Source organism: Peromyscus eremicus, chromosome 15 (assembly GCF_949786415.1).
Source record: "Peromyscus eremicus chromosome 15, PerEre_H2_v1, whole genome shotgun sequence".
Lineage (NCBI taxonomy): Eukaryota > Metazoa > Chordata > Mammalia > Rodentia > Cricetidae > Peromyscus > Peromyscus eremicus.
Window position 1 is genome coordinate 34,535,821 of NC_081431.1, and position 14,165 is coordinate 34,549,985.

The following is a 14,165-nucleotide window of genomic DNA, read 5'->3' on the forward strand; positions in this document are numbered from 1 at the left end:
GAACAGAGTGGCAGGCTTTTGTCATACTATCCACAGCATCCTTCCATGCTACTTAACACATTGGTTCAAAAGAAGGACCTCATATTCTCCTCTTCATTTGTCTCCTAAAGGTTAATGATGATTGGCATGTCCACCCACTGTTTATCAAAATAGGTGTTTCCTTTGTGGTCGGTTTCTTTCTTGAAAAGAAACAGTATTGCTAGAATCTGTAAGTTATATACTTTATTGAAATGAATGGATTTTTCTGTGCTCACTTTGGGACAGGGGAGGACACTGCTTTCTTAGAAAAGAACCCCTCTTGAGTACTGTGTTTTCTACTCTGAAAATCCTGTGACTAATTATATACAAGGACAGTTGATAATTCTAAGGCTTTTCCATCTGTGTTTCCTCTTCAACAAGAACAACCTTCCCAAGATGCATCTTCACACTAAAATTCACCCTCTTGAAGAGTCCAGTTCAAGGGATTTAGCATGTTCTTGACATATTCACAGAGCTGCACAACTGCTACCACTGTTTCAGTGACATCATCGGCAAAAGGAGCCTCATATCCATCACCAGCAACTTCCTAGTCTCTTTCCCTGCAGCCTTAAGTAACAAGTACTATCTGTTTCCTTAGGTTTCTTTGCTCTGGACATTTCTTTATAAATGAAAGTGGTTTTTTTTTTTGCCAATTCTTGAGAATTTCATAATACACACAATGTATTTTGATTATTCCCCACTCTTCCCCCTAACTCATCCCAGATGCAACCCCCACTCCCCACCTCCTCCCAACTTTGGATTGTTGTCTCTTCCTCCTCCTTTTTCATAATCCACCAAATCCAATTTGTACTGCTCACGTACTCATAGATCTGGGGCCATCCATAGTTGACCTAGGCCACACCCTTAAAGACCCTTTCCTAGAACCCATCAACTGTCAATAACTCCTCAACTGGGGATCAGGTTCCATGAGTCTGTTTCCTGTTCATGCAGGAATGTTGACTGTCTTCATGTTGTGCATATCTTATGCAGACACTCACAGCCACACGATTATAGTGGTCTTGTTGTGTCCAGAAGACACTGTTTTGGTTCATGTCCTCTCCAACTTCTGGCTCTTACAGTCTTTCTGTCCCTCCTTAATGGTCCCTAAGCCAGGGTGTGTATGATATAGACATCGCATTTGTGGCTGAGCACTACACAGGCATTTATTCTCTGTACTGTGACCAGATGTGAGTGTCTACATTAACCTCTGTCCACTATACAGAGAAACTTCTCTAATTAGGCTGAACATTCGTTATACATGAATTCATATATCATGTGGCTTTTAGTGATTTACTTTTTTCATTAAATAGTATTCCTCAGGATCATCTGCATTGTAGCATTAATGCATTCTTAATTTTGGTAGTGGATATTTCATTGTATGGCTTCATAATATTTTGTTTATCTATTTGTCATTTGTGAAAATGTGAATTGTTTCCTTTCCTACTCTTGTGAATAATGATGCTATAGCATTTGTGTGCTAGTTTGTTTTCAAAGACATATACCTAGGAGTAGAATTTCTGGATCATTTTCTTCTTTTGTCCTTTATTTTTCAGTGTATTATATATGTCAGTATATTGATATAGTGTTTATACCACTTTATGTACCCACTAGGAATAAATAAGGTCTTTTTTACTTTCCTCAGAGGAATTTGTTGAGTTGATAGTATCCCCCTGTTTTACAATTAAAACAAAAACAAAACAAAAATCACAAAACCCTCAAATCCAGTGAAATTTTTGATTTCTACAGGACATATAGATACTTGATGAAGGTGGGATTTGACTCATGAGGTATTCATGGAATATTGACCTACCTTATAACCTAGTTCAAGTTCCACATTTATGGAAAAGGAAACTGAGGCACACTCAGAGCAGCTGAGCTGTCCAAGTTCATAGCTGGTCAATGGCAGACTGGGATGAGATTGTTTACTGACTATAACCTAATGTATTTTCCGTCCTTCAGCTATTCTTCTGGGGTTGGGACTAGAGCACAGCCCCTCTGACTCTGGATATGGTGGCCATTCCATTGTCCCCTGTAGCAAGCTTTCTTGTTGGACTATCTTTGGGCCTCCAGCCTGCAAATAATGCCTCAGAGACTTACTATTAATTATGAAAGTTTGGCCTTAGCTTAGGCTTTTCCCCAACAAGCTCTTATAACTTAATTAGCCCATATTTTTTAAATCTACATTCTGCCTCAGGCTTGGTTACCTCTTCTTAGTATGGCATATCTAACTTGCTCTGAGTCTGATGGTGAAATTGCATGCCTAGATTCCTCCTCCTCTTCCCTTCATCTCTTTCCCTGGAATTCTTACCTATCTCTCCTGCCTAGCTATTGGCCATTTAGCTCTTTTTTTTTGGTTTTTCGAGACAGGGTTTCTCTGTGTAGCTTTGCGCCTCTCCTGGAACTCACTTGGTAACCCAGGCTGGCCTTGAACTCACAGAGATCCGCTTGCCTCTGCCTCCGAGTGCTGGGATTAAAGGCGTGCGCCACCACCGCCTGGCCATTTAGCTCTTTATTAAACCAATCAGAAGGTATCTTAGGCAGAGACATGTCTTTACAGTGTAAACAAATATTCCACAACAATCTTGTTCTTCTTCTTTGAGGACCCAAGAGTCCAATTGCAGTTTCTGTCTGTGAAAACTAAAAATACGCATATGATATGGGACCTAAGAACAGGAAACTCAGCCTAAACAAAATGGTTTCTATTTTTGGTGTCTATTTTAGTGTTTATTGACTAGCACTTTTCTTTTCAGATATTGATAGTCCCAAAAACCTGGTGATCAACCAGGTGACAGAGACCACTCTCAGTGTCTCCTGGGACCCAGTACAGGCTGACATTGACAGGTATGTGGTGCGTTACACCTCTGCTGATGGAGAATCCAAAGAATTTCTGATTGGGAAGGAACAGAGGAGCACTGTCTTGACAGGCCTGAGGCCGGGTGTGGAGTACAAGGTTGAAGTGTGGGCCCAGAAGGGAGCCCGGGAGAGCAAGAAGGCCAGCACCGAAGCTCACACAGGTAATGAGCACCGCAGTTTAGAGGGACGACAGCGGCTGTCGTGACAAGTTTAGGGGAAGTCAAGTTTTAATTTTTTCCTCTGATACAGATGATTATTGATGATTTTTGAAATGATGGGTTATTTCTTCCATAATCAACTTCCCACACCATCCCTTACCTCCTTTCAACTGGTTTCCTTGTGTGCTAGACTTTCCAATCAGCCTCCAAACTGGCCGACTGTGTGTACAGTTCCTCTTCCAGGTGCATGGATCTTTTCCTAGAGATGTTGTTTTCGGGGTCTTTGTGAAGGATGCCAGAAAATTTAAAAAAAAAAATTAAATTTTACTTTAAGATTCTAGATTTTAGGTCTGCTGTTGCAAGTAAAAGTTTGCTTTTCAACTCCAAGTCATATTTTAAAAAACAAATTTGTCACTGGAAATGATAAGTCCTATGAGAGGTCTTTACTGTCATGTTAATGGACACAAACTTGTTTGTTCTTTTTTGTTTGCAAAACCTTGATATTCCTTACCAAATGAGTAAGAAATTCGTTTTGTCAAAATTCTAGTGTAAGACATACCCCAGATTTTCAGATTCTGATTGGCCGGGTTTCTACTTGAATAAGGCAGCATTCCTGGGAAGAGGTATGCGCACATGAAGCAGAAATAAAAGACAAATAACAGACACTAAATGAACAAACCCCCACCCAAATGAGAGTGTATGAGATGGAAAACCACAGAAAATTAAAACTCTCACCAGTCAACATGACTAGCAGTTTCTGCACCCTGGGCCTGTTAATGGTGCATATTGATTTATTGTCATCGTCATCATCATCATCATCATCATCATCATCATCATAATCATCATCACTTTCATCATCATAGTGTGTGTGTGTGTGTGTGTGTGTGTGTGTGTGTGTGTGTGTGTGTGTGTTTGTGTATGTGTAGGCACACAGGCCATGACACGTGTGGAGGTCAGGGGATAATTTTCTAGAATTAGACCTCTTCTTCTCCATTTCCATCTGTTTGGGGATCACACTCAGGCTGCCACACTTCTGGACAAGAGCCTTTACTGACTTGCTGACCCAATAGCACATACTGACTAAGACTTTTCCTTGTAGACATTGACAGTCCCAAAAACCTGGTGACCAATCAGGTGACAGAAAATACAGCCACCATCTCCTGGGACCCGGTGCAGGCTGATATTGACAGGTACATGGTGCGCTACACATCTGCTGATGGAGAGACCAGGGAGATTCCAGTGAGGAAGGAGAAGAGCAGCACAGTCCTCACAGGCCTGAGACCGGGTGTGGAGTACACCGTCCAAGTATGGGCTCAGAGGGGGGCCCGGGAGAGCAAGAAGGCCAGAACCAAGGCCCCCACAGGTAATGAACGTTATTCATTGGGAGTGTCAAGCCTGCCCTGGAAGATCAGGCATCCTTTTCCTTTTCTTACATGGATGTGAAATAGGTGGTAAGGGATGAGCAAACTGGGTTAATAAATAGAGGTTCATCTACTACTGCTGAATGATGGCTCTGGTGTTTTGGGGTCTGTGACCTCGGAGACTGGATTGTTTTAGGAGGGCATCTCAATCTGCTTCCTCTGACATACAGAGTGCCTGTCAGAGACAAGGTAAAATTGTAAACAACAAAAGGTTTTTTTGGTTTATAGTTGTAGAGTCTGTAAAGTCCAAGACAAGAGTTTCAGTGTCTGTTGACCTTTGCCCTGTATCCTAACACACATAGACAAATGAACAGATGTAAGACAAAGAGAAGGCAGGAAGGTCTACCTGAAGCCTAGACCTGAGCTGACTTTCTGCTCCTGTGGAATGACATTAATCCTTTCATGAGAGCAGACCTAATTATGAACTAATCATCTCTCAAAAGTTCTACTTCTTAAAACTTTACTGAGGGTTTTGATGTACATAAAAAAAAAGAAAGAAAAACACCAAAAGAAAAACAACAAAACTTCCATTCACTTTTAAAGAGAAAAAACAAATACTATAATAGACCCTCTGCTGAGCGGCCCTACTAATGCCTTGAAACTTTTTCTGTAGCATATGTCCTTAACAGCTACTGTTTCCCAGCTACTAAAAATTGTATGAGCTAATGTAAAATGAATATAAAAGTTCTAAAATTATTGGGTTAGAGCAGTGTCTTGAGACAAGCTGTTCCATTAGAGTTGACATAATAGTATAAAGTTACTCTCATCACCCTGGGAAGCGGGGCCCTGTGTCTAGTATGAAGCCAACTTTACATCACCATCTTTCAAGTGCCAGGTCTAGGGATAGAGTGATAAACAAAAAGAAGGTATGATCTCTGCTCTCCTGACATTCAGTGGGAGAGACAGGCAATAAACACAAGGAAAGCTTCTAACTGTAAATTATGATAAGCCCTATGAAGGACATGAAAATGGTGTGGGTCTGGAGAGCAGTGGGTTGCAAGGCGCAGTGTTTAGATGGTATGAGTGAGTAGTCATAGGATATGCATTGTCAGATACATCAAAGAAATGGCTAAGCAAGAATGGAGTTTCTATAGAATAGCCGAGTGTCAGTGCTTAGGGCTGACTTGGTAGCTCCCTCTGCAGGAGACCTAGGCTCCTTGGCTGTTGTATATCAGTCACCCTTAGGGAACCGTATTCATCTACTCGGTAAACATACATCTGTATTTCAGTGGGACGGGGCCTTGGAAAGGGCAGGACATGACTTGAACATTGCACACATCAGTTTTCAGATGTTCTCTCTCAGATCTGAGATATAGTGCCAGGACTCATTGCTAAGCAGTCTAGGGAATGTGGACCTCAAATGGATGGCCATGTGCTTAGCTTTGACTCTGCTATACTGTCCTGTTAAAGTGTTCTCTAAAACTAAACTAAACTAAACTAAACTAAAATACAAAACAACCAACCAAACAAAAAAACTTAATGTAATTAGTTAAGTATAAGTAAAACAAATTGTTTGTTCAGTCAGACTAAACACATTTCAAATCGTGTGTTGGACAATATTGAGGGGAAGCTGGCCAAGTCTGGCTTAAGTAAGAGCATATGTTAGGAGTCTAATCTGCAATGAGAGGATCGAGGAATGGAAAGAGGTGGGTATATTGGAGCAATTGTCCTGAGATGAGATGGGAAGGAGCAGCATTGTGAGGTTACATAGGAGAACAGGGTGCCTGAAGGAACAACTGTGCCCTGTCTATGGACTAGAGACACAACCCAGAATCCATTTAAAAACGGTTTTCAGGACACAGTGAGAATAAGTTGAAGAAATGACAAAGAAAGAAAAAGAAAGATCAGTAAAGAAGTTACTATTCAAATCTGGGTGAGCTAGTGATGTTTGGACAAGTGTGGTGGTGCCAGAAGTAGAGAAAAGGGGTTGGCTGACAGCATATTTTGTATATGGCTGACAGCATATTTTGGAGATACAAACAATAGTCCTTGTTGACCAATAAGACATGGAATATGGAAAAAATAAAGAAGTAAGTATAACCATGTCTGGTTTGAGCAACACAGAAGATTTCTATTTTTTTTTTTTTTTAAAGAAGATACTGTGTTTGGAGATAAGAGGCCAAGAGATATTTGTCTCTTCAGGGAGGCAATCAAGACTTAAATATTTAAATTTGAGATACAGGTGAGGTTTTTTGTTTTTTGTTTTGTTAAGTGAATGATTAGTTTTTATTAGTTCCACAAATATGTACTGAGTGTGTGAGATGAGCCAGGCATTGTAATGGGTATGTAATAGAACATACAAACCAGGGGCTTACAATTGATCTCCTGTTCCACAAGGGTAGCCAGTAAATATTTCAAGCCACAGACATGGTAGGATCATAGTTGTGAGAAATGGGGCGGGAGATAAGAAGAGAGGGAGGGAAGGAGAAAGGGTGAGAGATAAAGAGAGGGAGGGAGAGAAGAGAGAGAGAGAGAGAGAGAGAGAGAGAGAGAGAGAGAGAGAGAGAGAGAGAGAATGAGAGAATATCCAATCCAATATTTAGATGTTCCAGCATATGAAGATTGCAAGCTAAGAGCTGAAGAAGAAGCAAGGCAGAGGGACCAATGAATTTAAAAGAACATTGGAAGAATGTGAAATTGTGGAAGGCAAGAGCTGAGAGTGGTCCAAGAATGGAATGGATCTGTTCTATAAAATGCTACTCAAAGATTGAGTAAAGGCCGGGCATAGTGGCGCATGCCTTTAATCCCAGCACTCGGGAGGCAGAGACAGGTGGATCTCTGTGAGTCCGAGGCCAGCCTGGTCTACAGAGTGAGTTCCAGGACAGGCACAAAGCTACACAGTGAAACCTTGTCTCGAAAAACCAAAACCAAAGATTGAGTAAACTGAGGATGTCATTAGTGTCCATTTGAGAGGTGGTCCATACAGAAATTTTCAGTGACCTATACTAGCGGAGTTGGTGCAGGGCCATGGTGGAGTTGAGGCTTGAATGAGAGGTGAGTGATGCTGAGACAGACAGACGCCCTCTGGCTTGTTGGTTGAGAGGTGCAGAGAAACGGCATGAAGTGTGAAGAGAGAGGAGCTCCTGGAGCTTGATTTTCTGAGATGGATGGTGGAGAAGAAAATAGTAGTGTTCAAGAGACAGAGAGAGGAAAAGAAGAAAGCCCTGGAGATGGAGGGAGAAGACCTCACAATTCAGAGCAGAGAGGTCTTGGTTTGAAAACAAGCAATGGGGATGAGAGTCTTCATTTCTCTTCTTTTATGAGTCCAGGGGGATGGAGGGTAGTTGGTGAACAGAGTAGGTGCAATGGGGGAGTCTATAGGAGGTTGTTCCAATTGGGGTTTCAGGGCTTAGCTAGTTCAGGTTTTCATTGTGATGCTGGTGGAAACTGGGTGGACAGAATGTTTCCAGACTGACAAATAGAAGATCTGATTCCTTCCCTTGTGATAGCTAGTGTTTTGTTTCCTGGGAAAATGGAAACTGGGGGACTCTTACGGGCCCGCCTTTCTTTCTTCCTTTCTTTCTTTCTTCCTTCCTCCCTCGCTCCCTCCCTCCCTCGCTCCCTCCCTCCCTCCCTCCCTCCCTCCCTTCCTTCCTTCCTACCTACCTTTCTTTCTTTCTTTCTTTCTTTCTTTCTTTCTTTCTTTCTTTCTTTCTTTCTTTCTTTCTTTCCTTCCTTCTCTCTCTCTCCTTCTCTCTCTCTCTCTCTCTCTCTCTCTCTCTCTCTCTCTCTCTCTCCCTCCCTCCTTCCCTCCCTCCTCTCATTCTCTTTTCTTCTCTCCTCTTCTCTTCTCCTCTCCTTTCCTCTTCTCTCTCTCTCTCTCTCTCTCTCTCTCTCTCTCTCTCTCTCTCTCTCTCTCATTCATTTATTTTTAAAAATAGAGCCCCACCATGCAGCCCTGGCTGAGCTTGAATCTGTACTCTTCTTGCCTCTGAACTGTTGGGATTGGAGGAGTGGACACTATATCTGCTTTACTACTGTATTCACGAGAATTATACACTATTAATGATAAAATTGTACCAGTAATAAATTAGCTCTCTTGAATGGAGGGAAACTCTTGTGGAAGGGGTGGTGAGATGCCTTTCATGGTTCTGAAGTCAGCCTTTTCTAAATCTTAAAAAAAAGAAATTGACAGCCCCAAGAACTTGGTGACCAACCGGGTGACCGAGAATACAGCCACCATCTCCTGGGACCCTGTGCGAGCCACCATTGACAGGTACATGGTACGCTACACCTCTGCGGATGGAGAGACCAAGGAGATTCCGGTGTCAAAGGACCAGAGTAGCACTGTCCTGACGGGTCTGAAGCCAGGCATGGAATATACCATCCATGTGTGGGCCCAGAAGGGGGCCCGTGAGAGCAAGAAGGCTGACACTAAGGCCTTAACAGGTACTGCGACACTTCACTCTTGCCAAGAGTGAATCTTCCTCTATAAATAGGGTGAGGAGGGGGAAGAGGGAGAATGATTGCTTTATCTGAAGATGTTTTCCAAGTGTTTCCCCATTGACCTTGTTTGTATGTTTATGTGTCCACGCGTTCATGTGTACGTATGCATGTGTGCATGTGCATGGAGGTCAGGGGTTGACATGGGGTGCCAGTTGTTCTCCACATTATTTTTTGAGATGGTCTCTCTTTGATTTGGCTAGGCTGTCTGGCCAGTAAAGTTCAAGGGATCTTCCCATCTCTATCTCCTCTGCCCTGAGATTACAGACATGTGCTGTTGTTCCTGGCTTTTCATATAGGTAGTAGGGATCTGAACTTAGATGATCATGCATGCATGTGAAGCGCTTTGCCCATTGAGCCTTCTCTCTAGCCTCATAGTTATCTTTTTGAGGTAGTACTTTGACAGGTCGGGTAGGGTGGAGGACACACGGAGCAATGGTTGTATGAGTTATTCTCCATCAGGCCTGTCTGCTGAGCCTAGATGCCAGGAGCTCTGTCCCTGCTTTGTATTAGAAACAGGGTTGGGTCTCAGTTCCTGCTGGGAGGAGAAGGAAACAGGAAGCTAGTTTCAATCTTTCAAGGTGGAGATGGAGGTGATGGTGGAGCATCCTCCTCCATGTCATCATCTGTGGATGACCAAAGGTGTCTGGGTTACAAGTGAATGTGTGTGATGGGGCGTCTGGGCATAGATGAGCATTATGGAACTGGGCCTCCGTGGGACCCAGTGTCTGTGAGCCCTTCAGGCATTCTGAACAAGGTCCATTTACCTCCCCAGTAGAGGAACCTTAAATTTCTTCATGGTTTTTATTAATTAAAATTAGCTAGCATTAGAAAATCCACATTAAAATACAAGAACAAAAATGTAGTTTAAGTTTTCCTTCCTGGCCCACGGTCAGGACAAATCTCTGTCACCTGCCAGTCCCACAGCCACTCAGACCCAACCAAGTAAATACAGAGACTTATATTGGTTACAAACTGTATGGCCGTGGCAGGCTTCTTGCTATCTACTTCTTCTATCACGAATTAACCCATTTCCATTAATCTATGCCTTGCCACATGGCTCATGGCTTACCAGTATCTTCCCATGCTGTTTGTCATGGTGGCGGCTGGCAGTGTCTCTCTGACTCAGCCTTCCACTTCCCAGCTTTATTCTCCTCCTTGTCCCGCCTACACTTCCTGCCTAGCCAATGGCCAATCAGTGCTTTATTTATTTACTAATCAGCAACACATTTGCCATACAGAACATCCCACAGCACAAAAGAAATTCACATTAGAAAATATGTGTAAAACAAAACCCCAAACAAACCCCAATTTACGTTTTTTCTCTCATCCCAGACTCTCGAGACTCCTGTGTGGCTCTAGCAATGGATGACTATTGTCTTCCTTCCTCTGCTCAGTTACTCTCATCCTCTCTCCTACCCATCCCCTCGTCCTCCTTTATCTTCTCTTTGCTTTCCCCAGTTTAAAACAATTAAATTACATTTCTCTCCTTCCCTCCTCCCTCCTTCTTCCCTCTCCTTTTCTCCCTCCCTCCTTCCCTCCTTCTCCCTCTCTTCCTCCCCCTCCCTCTCCCTCTCTCTCTCTCTCTCTCTCTCTCTCTCTCTCTCTCTCTCTCTCTCTCTCTCTCTCTCTGTATGTGTGTGTGGACATGAGCATCCACAGCACACGTGGGGGTCAGAGAACGACTTGCAGGAGTTGGTTCTCTCCTTGCTTCATGTAGGTTCTGGGATTGAACTCGGGTCGTCAGGCTTGGTGGCAAGCACCTGCTGGCAGAGCCATTTTGTCAGCCCTGCTTTTCCCAATTTTAAAGACAATAATGATATTTTTATCTTCCTGCTTTATAGAAATATGAAAGTAACTAAATCAGACATCTCAAGTCCACAGCCAGGGGACAGTTGTGAATCAAAGAGGAGGCAGAAACTACCTTAAAATATTTAAATAGCTATGCCCTCCTTTGATTCTGAAGGAATTTCAGTCTCTCTATGTGATGGATAAAGTATGATCCATGCCAGATGCTATGCTTTAGAAAATCAAACCAAGCTGATATTACAGAGACTCAAAATTTGTCAAAACAACCTAATTCAAAACAACAGCTGTCTGATTTCTATTAAAATACTGCAATTCAGTTCTCAGCTGAAATGCTACTGGGCAGAAAATAGCCTGGAGATGTCTTTTTGGGAAGTTCTAAATTAAAATTGCATTTTATGATATTTTTTAAAATGGAAATTTCCATTCATATCTTGTTTGCTTAAAAATATGAACATTCTAACCAGCTTTGGTGAGAATTAGTATTTTTGCTGAGCTTTTGTTTTCCTGGTCTACATGTGCATGCTCACATACCCATGCATGCCCTCTGGTACATACTTGCATACCCGTGCATGCCCTCTGGTACATACTAGCATACCCGTGCATGCCCTCTGGTACATGCTCACAAGCCAGTGTATGCCCTCTGGTACATACTCACATACATGTGTATGCCCTCTGGTATATACTCATGTACCCATGTATGCCCTCTGGTACCTACTCACATACATGTGTATGCCCTCTGGCATTTAAGTAGGCAAGGCATCTGCACCTTCCTAGCTAACAATCCTACCACCTTTCTTCCTGAGTCCAGGAAGTTCACTCTAAAGTCCAGGAAGGCCTCTGGCCTCAAGCTCTCTGAAATCCTCCTGGTTCGGCCTCTTGAGTCCTTGAATGATAGGTATGCATGACCACACCCAGTTTCTTTCTGTTTTAACATATAATATTATCTCTTATTTCTGTACTGGGTATGAATTGAAGGCCACACACTTAGGTGTTTAAGAAATAGAATTTTGTATTTTTATGCTAACTTAATTTTATCCCAAATCTCCTTACACATTATGGCTCCTAATCTCAACATGTAAGTTTGGGGGATTTCTCAGTGCTGGACATTAGAGGTACACTAGCTTTTCATTACCTCTCTATATAATGTTCTCTGAGCAATCCCTAGGTTCTGTGTGCAGGGCCGTTTCTAACCTGTGGCTCTCATCCTTCCAAACCACCGACAACCTGTGTGCCAAATTACGATCTTCATATTTACCACTCTGGGAATCCACGAGGGAAACAAGGCCCAGGGTCCCTCCCTCTAGAGACCACTCAAAGCCATATCCCTAAATCCTCTTGACTTCCACAGATCTGACTTTTAGAAACAAAGGTTGGGAGGGCTCTGAGCAAGAACAGGACTACCAGCTGCTTAAAGGCAGGGAGAGAAATGGGAAAATACATAGAAAAAAAATGAAAACAGATCACTCAAAATTATGCATATTTTAGGAATAATTATTACCTGGCTTCTCATTTACAGAAATTGACCCTCCCAAAAATCTTCGTCCATTTGGTGTAACACATTATGGTGGGGTGTTGACCTGGATGCCTCCCTCTGCTCAAATTGATGGCTACGTTTTGACCTACCAGTTCCCAAATGGCACAGTGAAGGTATGAGAGTTTCTTCTGTTTCTCTTGGTGCCTTCTCTTCACAGCCTCCCTGTAGAACAAGTTGGCTTGACTTGTTGATCCCCCATTGCTAAGTGATGTTGTTTGTGAGTACTATATTCTCATTGTAAGGACTAACCTCTGTGCCTGTTCCTAGCTGACTGCTACACATTTGGGGGCTGTGCATAGACCCCATTTTATCGTTCACTTGTTCATCACTTATTCTACTGTTCTAGGGGCTCAAACTCAGGGTGGTATGCACACTAGACACACTCTGTGTCACTGAGCTCTACTGTCAGCCCTGATATTGCTGCTAGTTCCTCCTCCTCTTGCTCCTCCTGCTCCTCCTCCTGCTCCTCCTTCTCCTGCTCCTCCTCCTCCTCCTGCTCCTCCTTCTCCTGCTCCTGCTCCTCCTGCTCCTCCTTCTCCTGCTCCTGCTCCTCCTGCTTCTCCTCCTCCTGCTCCTCCCCCTGCTCCTCCTGCTCCAGCTCTTCCTCCTGCTCCTCCTCCTCTTGCTCCTCTTCCTTCTCCCCCCTCCCCTTCTATAAATTGTTGGGTCTGCTTAATACATTTAAGTTCCACGAGGACTGAGAATTTTTTTTGTCTGCTTTGTTTATTTTTTTTTTTTTTGTATCTAAAGCATTTAGGATAGTGCTTAGTATGCACTTGGTGTGAATATTTTCTTTTCTTTTTTTGGTGAGAGTGAGGATTTTATCTCAGGGGCCTTATATGTGTTAGGCAAATACTCTAACCCTGAACTATGTCCCTAGCTCTTTTTAATATTTTTATTTTGAGACAAGATCTCACTAAATTGTCAAGGCTGACTTCAAACTTGAACTGTTTCTGCTTCAGTCTTGAAAGCAGCTAAGATCAGAGGTGTGTGTCACCATTCCTGAGGCCATCAATAAATACTCACTGAATAAATAGATGACCATTATTTCAAGGGCTAGCCTTCCTCATGAATCTCTGAAGTCCAGAAAAGTTTCCGAACTTGGCCAAATAGAAAACTGTCATTATCTCTCTTTGTCAATAAATAAGCAAACAGATAAATAAGAAATAAGAAGTAAAAAAAGACACTTTGATTTATTCATTATTAAAATGAGTACATTCATTATTGCAATGAGAGTCAGTCGAATGTTTATAGAGTGAGTAAGACATATTCAGAAGGATTTCTTGAAATACCAACTACTTCTGTGTCTCACAGATATGATGGCCAGTTTTGCCTTCTTTTTAAAAACATGTTTCTTAGTCCAGCATTGTCAGCCTGTTGCTGATAGCATTGGCTAGAGTCAGTGTCTCAACAAATATCCGAAGGCACGAATCTCTAGGCAACCTGGCTGCTTCTCCAGTGGTGTCCATGCAAGGCCTTGTCTCTCAGCTAGCCCTTCTAGCAGGGCTGACTCTCCATGGCCTGGCCCTCCAGGGGAGTGACTGAGACTCACCGGGATTCTGGGCTGCCACTGAGCACTTGGAGAGCTGCTGACATGGAGTTAGTAAATGGAGATGATGCCCACGGTGCTGGGAAGAGACGCTGAATTGCCTACTGTCTGTTACCCCCTTTGTCTGTAGGAAGTGCAGCTCCAAAGAGGCCAGCAGAGGTTTGAATTGCAAGACCTGGAACAGGGTGTCACCTACCCTATTTCCTTGGTTGCCTTTAAAGGTGACCGCAGGAGCCGGAGTGTATCCACCACCCTTTCTACAGGTAATGTGGAATCCAGCCTTTTAAATGACAGTAAGTAGAGACAGGCATTGGAGAGGCCTGGGAGGAGCATGGAGTTTTGGAGAAATGAAAATGGGGTTGTGGATTCCAAACACATTC

The 14,165-nt window shown here is 42.9% G+C and overlaps 1 protein-coding gene across 1 annotated transcript in view; it reads left to right on the forward strand.

Moving 5' to 3' along the window:
- Positions 1 to 14,165, forward strand: part of Tnn (tenascin N) — a 72,747-nt gene that overhangs the window by 39,918 nt on the left and 18,664 nt on the right. The window contains exons 12-16 of the mRNA XM_059280720.1: positions 2,769 to 3,032; positions 4,129 to 4,392; positions 8,576 to 8,839; positions 12,219 to 12,349; positions 13,916 to 14,048. Of these exons, the coding sequence (XP_059136703.1) occupies positions 2,769 to 3,032; positions 4,129 to 4,392; positions 8,576 to 8,839; positions 12,219 to 12,349; positions 13,916 to 14,048 (1,056 nt within the window). The remainder of the gene's footprint in view (positions 1 to 2,768; positions 3,033 to 4,128; positions 4,393 to 8,575; positions 8,840 to 12,218; positions 12,350 to 13,915; positions 14,049 to 14,165) is intronic.